Source organism: Bactrocera latifrons, unplaced genomic scaffold, assembly GCF_001853355.1.
Source record: "Bactrocera latifrons isolate USDA-ARS-PBARC rearing strain unplaced genomic scaffold, ASM185335v1 scaffold_211, whole genome shotgun sequence".
NCBI lineage: Eukaryota > Metazoa > Arthropoda > Insecta > Diptera > Tephritidae > Bactrocera > Bactrocera latifrons.
Window position 1 is genome coordinate 467567 of NW_017535642.1, and position 12576 is coordinate 480142.

Consider the following 12576-nt stretch of genomic DNA (forward strand, 5'->3'; position numbering starts at 1 on the left):
GGTGCATGTCGCTACGTTCTATGATAGAGCATCATCGCTTTCCGGCAAAGTATCAAACGCCAAGCCATCTGCAAAACTTAAATTGAATGTCGGTCACAAGTGGAGTTCTAGAAGAAAATTTCGGTTGCACATTGCAAGTGCCGCAAATGTGCCGTCCTTTACGTATATTTCAATTGTCACCTGGCGTTCATGCAGCCAGCAATAACAAATGATTTTTGCCAGCACGAACCCGTCACCGAGACCATAGATAGCTGGAATTCAATTTATAAACATTTCGTAATTGATAATTGAATGAGCAAGCACGTAAGACACCAGTATCAGGAGTGAAAGTTGTAACCTAAAAAGCATGTGTGATGGAAAACAAAATGCGAATAATGCTAAGACAGGGTAGACTTTCGTAAGCCAGCCATTTGTTGCAAGCAACTTCAAGCTGTTTCTTCTCCACAAAGATGGCCTAACCGTCGAGTTTAGTGCCTTATTATTCGGTAGCGGCACACATTCACCACGAATGTATCGTCTACCGAATATTTAACTGTTGAGAGGAGGTTGAGAGAAATGCTATATATCTTCGAATCGTCAAGCAATACTCTCCAGCGTTCAAACTACAAGAGATGCTCAAACGAACCAAAGCATAAAAAACATGGGGCAAAAGAAAAAAACGCCAAGGGGTCACTTTTGTTTATTCGGTAAAAACACTAATTAATAACTAGTAGCAATGCGGTCGCGGGCAAGCACAAACAACAACTTGAGTGATAACGCCGATGATGCCGTTATGGAATGACAAAAAGTAAGAAAACGACCAGCAAAAAGATCAATACAGAACTCATTTATAGCGCAATCTGTAAGCAGTCTCTAGTCACTATTTGTGACATTTTTAAAATAAAGTTCCAATTTTTGACTAATTACTATTCACAATACAGCATCTAGTCACTAGTCACAAAATACTGTCTCAAATTTGTCAGCTAATAATAATCAGGGCACAGAAATAATAAAAAAAGGCAAAACAAACAATTTGTTAATTTTACAAAGTTCTGAATTCAATTTGGAAATATTGTAGAACTTTGTCTCTTCGTCGCTCCTCCTCTTCATTGCAGCTATCATATCAGAAAATATTTCTTGGGATGTCTGCTTTCGAAAACGAGAAGTTGATGGCATGTCCTTGACTGAGGGACTCTACGGATCAATATGGATTATAATGTCGTTCTAAATGTAAAAAACAAGATCAGTCGATTTTATGTACTTATAAATATTATAAAATGTAGGTATAAATATTTTATTAAATCATACCTCTATTCCAATTGTTGACACATCAGGCAGTCCATCCACCAAGGCTCTCCTTAAAGTCTCCACTACCCGCTCTTCCAACTCTAACGATTCAGTTTCTTGCATAGGCCCTCCACCTCTCAGCATTCTATTCACATTCGCCTTTCTTGCCCTCGATCGTATTTGGTTTTTCCAATGGTTTAAACACTGTAAAAACCAGATATTTGTTACAATGAAAATATGCGTATATAAATATATACATATATGTATATGCAAAGATTTTTCTCCCTCCTATTGGTAGGTGAACATGATAGAACTTTCAAGGCATTTAGCAAGATCGATCGACAGCTTTTCCAACCTTTTAGGACTCGTGGGATCATTTTTGTGGAGCTTCATCTCAGGTCACAAGCAACAGTTAATTACATATATACTAGAAAAAGAATATAATACAAAATATTTAATTTATAACGTTTTCTTACCCTTGCTTTCCATTTTGAATACATATACCGACGGCAGTCTCATATCGGTTATTTTAAGTTTGATATCTCGAGTATTAAGACGGTTGTCTTAAATTATAAAAGAAGTACGAAGAAATAAGTAAGTATATTTTCGAAATAACTTAATATATTTTTTTAAAAAATGTTTATGTAGTTTAATATTGTTAATTTTTACAAGCAATTCGAATGATAATAGGATTATAAAAAAACTTTCAAGAGAATTGATTTAAAAAAAATGCTTGGGCGCAAATTTCGAAAGAGTGTGCGAAAGATGTCGCAGAAAGTAAAATAAAAAAAATTATGATCTACCGAAGACATATGTACTATTAAAGAAAAAGATGGACGGATGCAGGAAGTCTGGGATGTCAGCTGATGTGGTATATAAACAACATTTATATTCCCAATGCCATCTAAACCCTTACTCGGGCTCTATCTTGCACGGCATTTAATTCTAAACTTCGTTTAAAAGCTTTTAACATTCATACAATAACATTCATACAATATCGAATCAACCCATAAATATCGTACTCTATAAAGTAAAATGGTGTTTGAAACAATTTTTTTAAAGGTTTATCAGATGGTATATTAAGTTGGCCTCTGGATAGCTTATCATATAAGGCTGTTTTCACATAATATGTCACAACATCGGTTGCTCTTCAATTTGCTCCAATACTGACATAAATAAATAGGCTATATGCGTCGATCACGGCAAGCAAAATTATGCTGAAAACCCTATACAATTAAAGAAGTCTGACCGAGAGTGGAGTGGTGCTTTATACGTATGTATATGCTTTCCAGCGATTGCACCAAGAGTGTGTAGAAACTGCCAAAGTCATTAGCCACATTTAGCCATTCATTCTCTGTCATTGTTGTCTGCAAAGGAATAATATTTATTATAAATGTATGTACAGATATATAAGAATAAGGATAAGAATTCGAATGGCCGAAATGAGTCTCCAGTTGCTATATATCAGGCAGCCTTTGATGAAATGGCGCATCCCATTTGCGTATTTTGTTTTCGTATTCCTGAATCAACCATATTTTTTCATACATGAATTTAAATAGTTTAGTTTCGAATAATAACTCAAATATAAATTACATTGTGATATATTACCTTTGAAATAATATCTCTGCAAGAATTGTTAAATTCCTGATCTTCCTCTCATAAAATATATTTTAGGAGATGTGCTTCCAAATCATGAAGATCTCTTAATTCAAGGAATGGATTTACACATTTTGGTCTTGTTTTTTGTTTCTCTACGAATTTATAAGGCCTTGTCAAATTTTGAAGCACTTAAATAGCTCGTACTTGGCTGCTCTTTGCATTTCGCAAATGATTATGTTATGATAACAAATGCCCACAAACGGATTTAGCTATGGTAATGGCAATAGATTCGACAGTTATAGCTGAAACAACGAACAACGTAAACCCGCAGCCCAAATCAGCTGATACAACTATGTTATGAGAGCGCTTCTACCGCCCGCTCTCCCGTATGCTACCGTAGAATAGAAAATTGTAATTGAAAACTTAGGTGTGTACAAAACTATATATGCATATATGAAAACAAAAGAAAATTGCTGATTTCTACGGGCGATAACTATGGAAGGGACGAAGAGAATTCACTGCTTCTGCTATTAGTATGCCATAAACTTTTGCCTGTCGAGATGCGCGGCTATGTACGAATTCATGTCGATATTTTTGTTGTTATTTTTACGTTTAATGTTTTGATAAAAGCGCAGAAACGAGCAGCGAAATGGCGAATCGCAGAGGGGATTCTTAAAATCTCGACGAAATGTGTGTCTGCCTGGTTCATTGGGCAGCTAGTTTTGCTTTCAAATCCATGCTACCATTATCAATTAAAACTCCAGACTTTTTGTTCGGTTTTTATTTTATATACATACGATTACTTCAGTAACAACTATATGCAACAAAAATGAATTAGAAAATTATTATTATTACAAAATATTTGCCAGAAAATCTTATCATTAAATCCACATAGATTTATAAACTGTCGAATATATTTCTGTAAATATATGTAGCTACGACTCTTTTCCTTAAAAAATATATTTGTTATGTAAGTTAATCCAAATTTATTAGACGATCAATAATGGTACTCTAAGTAAGCTTTGTTCGATTACATACATACACACATACGTTCAACTGTTGATCTATAAACATTTAGTGACAATAAAAATATATAGTTTATTATATATAAATTCTGGATTTTTATATTTATCTAAGAATATATAACTTTAGGTACTTTTTGACATAGAATCTTGGAGAATTGCACACGATTAATGGTAAAGCGTGGTCGTAACTTTTATAAATTCAGCCTCCTGCTTAAGGGTTCACCCGAATGTGAAATATATAGTGTTCAAAGCACATGTAGTAACACGTTGAACAAATTGCTTAAGCTTATGGAATATTGTATAGCATATATATTTATTGAAACTAAGCTAATTCAGTTTTTCATTTCCCTGCAATCCGTGTCAGCAATTGCGATACATAAGTGTATACATACATACGCACATACATAGTATAATATATTGGTTCAAAAGAAATTATCACCCACAAAAAAAATATATGTACTGTTATTTTGTACAAGAAACATATTTTTGAAATCTATAAAAAAATTTGAAAAAAGGATTATTAAATATCGTGATAAAACTAAAGCATTTTTTGTAGAAAATATTTGTCTTTAAAATTCTTCAAGTTCTATCTAAATTCTATTAAACTTTCTAGTAAATTATATAGTATACCACATGGTCTGAAATTTCGGCTTAACGTTGAAAGAACGTGCATTTGAATGAAAATATGACTTTTCTAGTCTAGTCTAAATTTGTTGCAACATAGACGCTTTTTTCCACCTTGACCTCATAAATTGAGTAAAATCTGTTTCCAGCGAGTTTTGGAAACAAGAAATTTAGCGATGTTTTCAGATGTTATTGACTGTTCTGGTCTCCCTGAACAGGTTGCATCATATGTTAACGAAGTTCAGCTAACCGATGCTTGGCTGTTGAATATGCTGGGAGAGATTTACTTTAACGCTATCATATTATTCCCTTGCGAATGGTGAGAAATCGTTGTTTTGCCCCATCCAGAAATAATAATAAAGAAATAATTATTCAAACACGAAAGAGCGTCACTTTAAGGCTAATGAGTTGAGGGCGATTAATAAAACTATTATGATCTCCCAATCAAGCCAAAAACTTTTTAGCTTATGAAGTACTTAGATAAAGAAATAGCCATAAAATCATAACCTAAACTTTTCTAAAAATATATATTTTTGTATACATATGTACATACATGTTTGTAAATATGTTGTACATATACTTTATAGGTATAGACGCATATGAATACATATAGGCTACCTGAACTGCACACAAAACTTGCATTTATAGAATTAAACACGAACGCAGCAATTTCAGTAAACACAAAACACATAATAATATGACAGCAGTTTCTTTGAATGGTTGAATTACAAAATTAATTTTCTGCAGACTAATAACAGCTGAAAATGTTAATGTATTTAGTTTTTTTAATTCACTAAAGAAAAGAAGTTGTCAACTTTTCCTAATAGAGAATTTTTGCATCAACATTTTCTGAAAATAACATTTTGTGTTATAATCATTCACTGTTATTAACACCGCTGTCATTAACGTTTTCTGTTTAAACTCACTGTTCCGTAATAACAGCGCTATAATAACTGTCTGTTCGACCAGCAAATTGTGCTGTTATCATAACATTTAATTCAAATTGGTTGGTGGATTAGTTAAATTGCCGCGCTGATTGCTAGCCTCCTGCAGTGGAACCCATTGGGCGAGTGAATTTTTGGAACGGAACATTTGTTCGAAAAACATGCGTTCCTCGGGGCGCACTTCTGCAGAGTTGCCAATGACTGCACGACCCAAAATTTCGCTGGAGCCTAAATATAAATAAAAGTTGCAGTAGAAAAAGTATTGCAAGCACAAGTTATCAAGAAGTTTGGCAACCTACCCAACAGTCCATCGTGAACGACCGTAAACTCAATGAGACAATTCTTCAATGTCTCCTTGTTAACATCAAATGTTAGTGCTTCGTTATATACCGGATTTATGGTATTACGTGTGACGCCAGTTTTACGCTTCTTGATTTTCTTACCATCGGACAGTAGCGCTACCTTAATGTACGGATCTGATGAGTTCCGCGAATCATCTATTATGCGTAAGTTGCGCGCTTTGATCAATACCACGGTCAGGCGTTCAGCTGAGGGCAGAAATGAGAGCGAAACCATAATGTCGCCCAAATCGACCTTCATGTCCTAAATTCAAATACACAAACACATGCATTAATATAACGGTTTCAACAAATCATCAACATTTACGTGTTCAAAATCAGATCAATTGGCATGTTCTATTTATGGTATTTATAATGGCTGCTGGGTACCATCTACCTATGTAGATACTTACTTGCTCTGCACAGGAGCCTAACGGTGTCCACAACTCAACTTTTTCGTTCAGATCCAAGCTGTTTAACGGTATTTGGGCGCCTCCAATACAGACATGGCGTGAGTACGCGTCAAAATCGTAGAGCAAAATCTCAATTGTGCGCTTATCGATTACATTTGCATTCTCTTCAAAGACGAAATCCTCATCGAAAACTATAAAAATTGACAAAGGTTTAGTGAAACGTTATTGACTAAATTTAAATAAGCTTTAACTTAAGGCCACTTACTAGGATTGAGAGTTTTCTTGTGTATGCGCGTTTGCCAGAAATTCTTCTTCTCGGGAAGCAGACGTACTTTGGCATATGGGTCTGCTGTGCGGCTGAAGTCGCGCGGTTGCAAATTTTGTGCCTAGGAAAGATCAAAACATATTTATTTACAAATACATATACACATGCTTGTTAAACTGTTCACTTCTATTAAATGTACGGAGAGCATGCCGGCTATTGTGTCATAGACCACACTCAAATGAATATTGCCACGAATATCATCACTGCCTTGCGGCGATCCCTTCTGTTGAGAATTCTGTACAAAGTAGGAATGTTCAGAGCTATATTTTCATCATCAATGAGACAACAGAGTAGCCTTACATTTCTATAGAGAGACATGTCGATTTTTGTGTGGTCCAATTTGGCGCTCATCGACGCCACCTTTGGTCTGCTGGGGTTCATGCCCAAGACGACGTGCTTATCCGAACGTGTTATAGGCACGGAGCTCGTTGAAGACATCGAGAGCGTATTCGATTTCAAACTACCCGTTGGTGAGGTGGGTGTTGGTGGTGGGGACTCTTCTGCAGATGTTGAAACCTGTTGTTGCACAGTCTTGCGCGGCGGTGGCACCCAAAAAGTGGGATCGTCAGTATTAATGGATGTGGGGCTTATATTGCCCTTGCAAATCGAACGAGAACGAGAGCATTCGCTGATGTTGTCCGCATTAAAAGCTGCATTGCCGGCAACGAGCGGATCGGTGCTGTTGAATTGAGAAGTAAATTATATGTCTGCCGTGTCTTTGATTTTTTTCAGTGCAAGTAAACTCACCACTGTTCGGTATCCTGTTTCTCTGCAGCCGATTCCAGTAAATTTTTCTCAAACCAATTGAGTCGATATTTTTTCGAACACGAAACGTAGAACAATGCACCCACAACAGTCACCACCAGAAAGGATATGGACGCATAAATGCCCACCTGTGCCACTGACACATCCTCTTCGCGGATAACAATGTCCATGTTTCTGCCGTTACTTAGTGCAGGCATCTGGCTGGTTCTCTATTAAGTGTTGTTGCGACAGCAGGATTTGCTCGAAAGCTCCTGTAAACGAGTAGAGAAGAATATCGTAGAAATACGGCTTTTGTATAGTGGCTGAGCGGAAGCTTTTGCCAATCAAATACTCTTTACGTTATCAGCGCTTTTAAAAGTTTGATTTTGTTTGCGCTTCCTCAACATTTTATTTCGCTAATGTGTATTTATTGCTTAAATAAATTACTGTCACAACGTACAAGCACTGCAGCTTTTCAATGCAAACACATAAGTTGAGTCGATTAATAAATTAGAGTCTGGCGCGCAATATTTTTTTACTTACTTTTTGTTTTATAGATTATATGTATTGTATATATTTATATATATGTATATAAATTAGTAGAATCACGTGTAAACGTTCGGTAAGCATCACATGTAATAATATACACCTACCCACAATTATCTTGAAATGAGTAACGAGTTATCAGTGTTGGCGCCTACATGATTTTTTCGGAGCAAAAAGATTCACTACAAAAAAAAAGCTTAAGTAAGTTTAGTTGACTGACTGATTTCAAAATTATAGACTGGAATATATATAACATATTTACATTTAGCACTAATTAAATCAAATTATTAATGAAACTACTCAACGAATCTGACGGAACAACTTGTGACAGATATGCTAAGATGTGTGTGGGGTATTTGAGGTTTTCATATTACGAATTTATATTCAAAAGTTCCATTACGTAAAGTAATTTTTGTAATTTTAGTGAATGGTTGTGGTTTAGCTCGCACACACCTTAACAAAACAATCGTGCTTAAACGATGCTTAAAAGAAAAGACATATAAACAATGCGTTGATACTTGCAATGAGCATGTATTATTCCGTTCCAAGTGGTCAGGTGGAAGGGAGACCTTCTTCTTCATGGTCGGGTTCGAGACTGACCTAAAATTCTGCCATGCTGTGAATCTGGCACCCGGTCGCACTCCTCCCTACCTTTAGGTTTAAACCACAGCCACCTCTCTAAAAGGCCCATCCCAATGAAAAGATTGGAGCCCTTGCAGGGGTCAACTGCTCCCCGTGGTACCAGATTTAAGGCTGTTTTTTTTTAACTTTTAATACTACAAGTTGAGCACCCATCAACCTCAATGACTGATGACATTTGTCGCTTAATCTTCAAGTGTCCTTTCATTAGAAGCAATATCTTTCAAAGTTTATAATATCAGTTCAAGCTGAGTATTATATCACTAACAAGATTATGCTGAAATTTCGAGGCAAACCAAATAACAGGCATAGTGCATTTTAGATTATAGATTATAGTCAAAACAAACTCTACCCCTTGATTACTGAGGGAACTGCTTGACTACAATTTTACGTGTTAGGAATTTTTAGTATAATTTTCGCCATCTGTCCAATTGAGGACAGCTTTGGACACCATGCCAGGCCACGCACATTAATACAGGCACACCTGTGGTTCCGGAAATTTGAAAGGCAGATTTTAATGTATCCACCTCATAGTCTGAACTCGGCAATAAATATTACTACCTATGAATGATTTAACTGGTGAAAAATTCGCCTCTAGTAAAGCCTGTCTAAATTTCCAACTTCCAAAGACAAAAGCGTTCCTACGAGAGTGGCATTATGAAATCAAATTCACCTCCACAAGTTATCGCACAAAACGGTACACATTTTCAAACATTCTTACTTTGCTAAATAAAATCTGAATTTGCAATCAAAAATATTGGATTTCTTTTTACTGGACTTCTACTAACATTATGTATTTTTACCTCCCCCTAATATATGGGTTTTGGGCAAATTAATTGAAACAAAAAATAGAAAAATCATGGTATTGTAGCACTGAAGCAACAAACAGGTGCATTTCTTACAGCTCAGAAAAAATATAAAAAATTAATAATATTTTAAATCTTACTAAAGATGTCAAAACTAAACAACCACTCTTCGGTTGAAATACCATATATCAAGAACTGCTAACCCAATTTCATGTTCATTAGGTACATAACATTATTCAGACATTCTTACGCTACTTTGGAACATGGGATCGCAACCACGACACCGTAAATTAATCACAATTTAATATTTTTTCAATAAAACTTTTTACAAATAACGTCATCAAGGTATTAAATACCCTCTCGTGTCTTAGAATTCTCAAAATCGGACGATAACTTTCTAAGCCATCATATGACGGATATGTGGACATCAGTACTTATCGCTGACATTTTACCGAAAATATGGTAATATTAAAATTCGGAGAGAACCTCCTTCTAACAACAATATACCCTTGCGTCAAATAGGGATTAAACACATTCAGTACTTCCCGTAGCTCTAATTTATTTAATACTGAGATATTCGTACCTCCGTTTATSCCCACAAGAAAAAGTCTAACAGTGCRATATCATCTTTGTGACCAATCGACCGGTCCAAAACATAACATATCTGCTCACCGAAGTGCTCTCTCAAAAACTCCACTGKTTGATGCGATGTGTGGGAAGTGGCGCTGTCTTGTTGAAACGTCACCAAGATCACGAACTATAATTTCGGACATCAAATAGTCGGTTATTATGGTGCRATAACSGTYGCCATTGGCGGTTACGTTCTCACYGACATCATTTTTGAAGAAATATRGACTRATGATACCACCGGCAGACAAACAACACCAAACCGTTGTTTTTTTCAGGATGAAATGACAGCTCTTGAATCTCTTCAGGTTACTCCTCGTCCCAAATGCRGCAATWTTGATTGTTTACATACMCATTGAGMCARAARTGGACTTCATCGCTGAACAAAATTTGGACGTGGTCCATTCGGTCAAATTATCCAGTAATGAGAGCTGGATCTAAAGATSGTTTATGRTGTTGCGAATAGTACGCTAAGTAGTTCCAATTACAGAACATAAATTGATGTAATAGAGTCGAGCGATATGTAAACGATGTTCAGGCGTAAGACTTTCCCAAATAAAATGAAAAATAATACTAGACAAAAATACCACGACAGCTTGATATGACTCTGTCAAAAAAGTGTTATTGAAAAAARTATCTCTACCTGCATTACCCGTTACTACAGTTTAGTACTGGAAGTAATCTTTGGTAAKTGAATATATGACATAAACAAGTAATCTTTTAATCTACTGGAGGATGGAGTCATGTGTAGAAGTTCAMGCAAGTGAGGAAAGTTCTCTGATCGCCATTCACTTGGGARTGACCAGAAACGATTCTTTTACATATGACTCAAGCAGCTCACTACTTCCGGTCTTTGAACAAGTATCCTCTGGGTAGCCTAAGAACATYCGTTTGAAGGTGAGCTAAAGTGAGAAGGCGAAACATTCCCTACGTAGGGTTGTGCGCTGGGCTTGGGACSCGCCACGTAAAAAAACACCCCCAATGAAAAAAAAAACAATCTACTTACGGTTTCGGCAAATAATTAAAGTGAAACTCTTCAGCATTACTTAGTGATTTAATATAAAGTTTCTACAATACCTGAAATTACTTTTCTGGCTTTGAGCGTTGTCAATGGCGAGAATGTAAAATGTTCGGTTACACATTAGCTTAGCTCTTTCTTACTGCGTTCGTATTGCATGGAATTTGCCATATTTAAACCATTTTAGGAAAATCGAGCAAACTGGACTATTTTTCTCTCAATATTTAAAAACAGTCGAATACCTTAGAAAGTGATCAAAAACCGAAGTCTATATATGTATGTTCGTAAGTTTGTCCCCTGCGCCTATTAAATACCGTAAGAAAATCAAGATTTTTWTGAAACAATATTATGAGTTTACCTCCATTCTTGAAGTAAAAACTTCCTTACTYGTCGGCGTGTATGCCAGCACGTGATTTCCCATTTAAATAAATTTTTATTAACTCACTATTAGCCAGAGATAGTGCTCGTATACTTATACTGCTATGATTAAAGCTTATGTGAGCATATGGTATTTTATGACCTTTGGAGCTTTTGCCATATATTCCATATTTCCATTCATATCAAAGTGATAGCAAACACATTTSTGCCTTTCCGATAAGCATAAATATACAACTAGCAGAGTTTAAAGAGAGCCAACTCATACTCATATATTAATGCTCTCTCCAAAAGCACGTATGTACTTCCGCAACTGAATTAACTGTACATATAGTAAGGGTAGTCATATAATGGGAAATTATGAGTATTAACATGACGATATAGTAATTTTATCTTATTGACATATGAAATGATAAAATCTGTCTGAAGCGTTGTTTACAAAATGATAGATTTCCGCGAATGCAAACGATGAAGTGTTAATCAATTCCATAGACTGCAACAGGTTGCACAGAAAGTGTTGTTGGGAACACATAAGCAAATTAAACAGTTATTTGCATTAAAATGCCGGATGTCTGGCAGCTCGTTCGCTCTGTTCGTGTCTGTAATTCAGTGGTTGATAATTCCTACGAAATCATAACTAGGTATACTTCCAGGGAAAGTATATGATTTTATGAAATGTATCAGTGATATCCGATGAAACCCATTGATGGCATCTGGTTCTACCTTACTCGTGGCCCCTACATAAGTTACAATCGTTAAGTTGTAGTAATACCGTTGTCATAATTTGGTTATAAATGTATAGGAATCGATCCATACGRTGAATCCGAGTAGACGAAAACACTCCAGTTCACCCGCCGGGGGAAGTAGAGGAAGAAAAAGACGTCCACTCAGTTGGAAATACCAGGTAGATCCATTGGAAATTGGATGTCAAACAGCGAAAACGAAGAACAACTGGCGCGCTGCTGTAAACTCGACTATTACCACGTAAGCGATGCTTAAGCCAATGAAGATGAAGAATCCATACAATTAACAAATGTAATGTTTTGTGTTACTCCAATTGTGTACATGGTGTCTATATATCACTGAACCCGTCTCCTCATATGAGTACCCCTAATTCTCGTACTTATACCTGTATTGTTATATCATATATGTATGTACTACGAGCGTGAGGCTTGTTTATGAAAATTGTCAGTTTGTTGAAAATTATAAGATTTTGCGGTTGAGGTGCCGGTAGATCTAAGTAATGCGGATATGAATTGCATACTTGTACGTTTTATATACTAAGGG

The 12576-nt window shown here is 35.9% G+C and overlaps 1 protein-coding gene across 1 annotated transcript in view; it reads right to left on the reverse strand.

The window, feature by feature from the left end:
• Nucleotides 1-5163: 5163 nt before the first annotated feature.
• Nucleotides 5164-12576, reverse strand: part of LOC108968372 (synaptotagmin-1) — a 21164-nt gene continuing 13751 nt past the window's right edge. Inside the window, exons 2-8 of the mRNA XM_018932364.1 lie at nt 7282-7550; nt 6835-7213; nt 6659-6769; nt 6475-6595; nt 6210-6400; nt 5758-6061; nt 5164-5686 (exon numbers count right to left, since the gene is read on the reverse strand). Coding sequence (XP_018787909.1) covers nt 5508-5686; nt 5758-6061; nt 6210-6400; nt 6475-6595; nt 6659-6769; nt 6835-7213; nt 7282-7496 — 1500 coding nt within the window. The 5' untranslated portion in view covers nt 7497-7550 and the 3' untranslated portion in view covers nt 5164-5507. The remainder of the gene's footprint in view (nt 5687-5757; nt 6062-6209; nt 6401-6474; nt 6596-6658; nt 6770-6834; nt 7214-7281; nt 7551-12576) is intronic.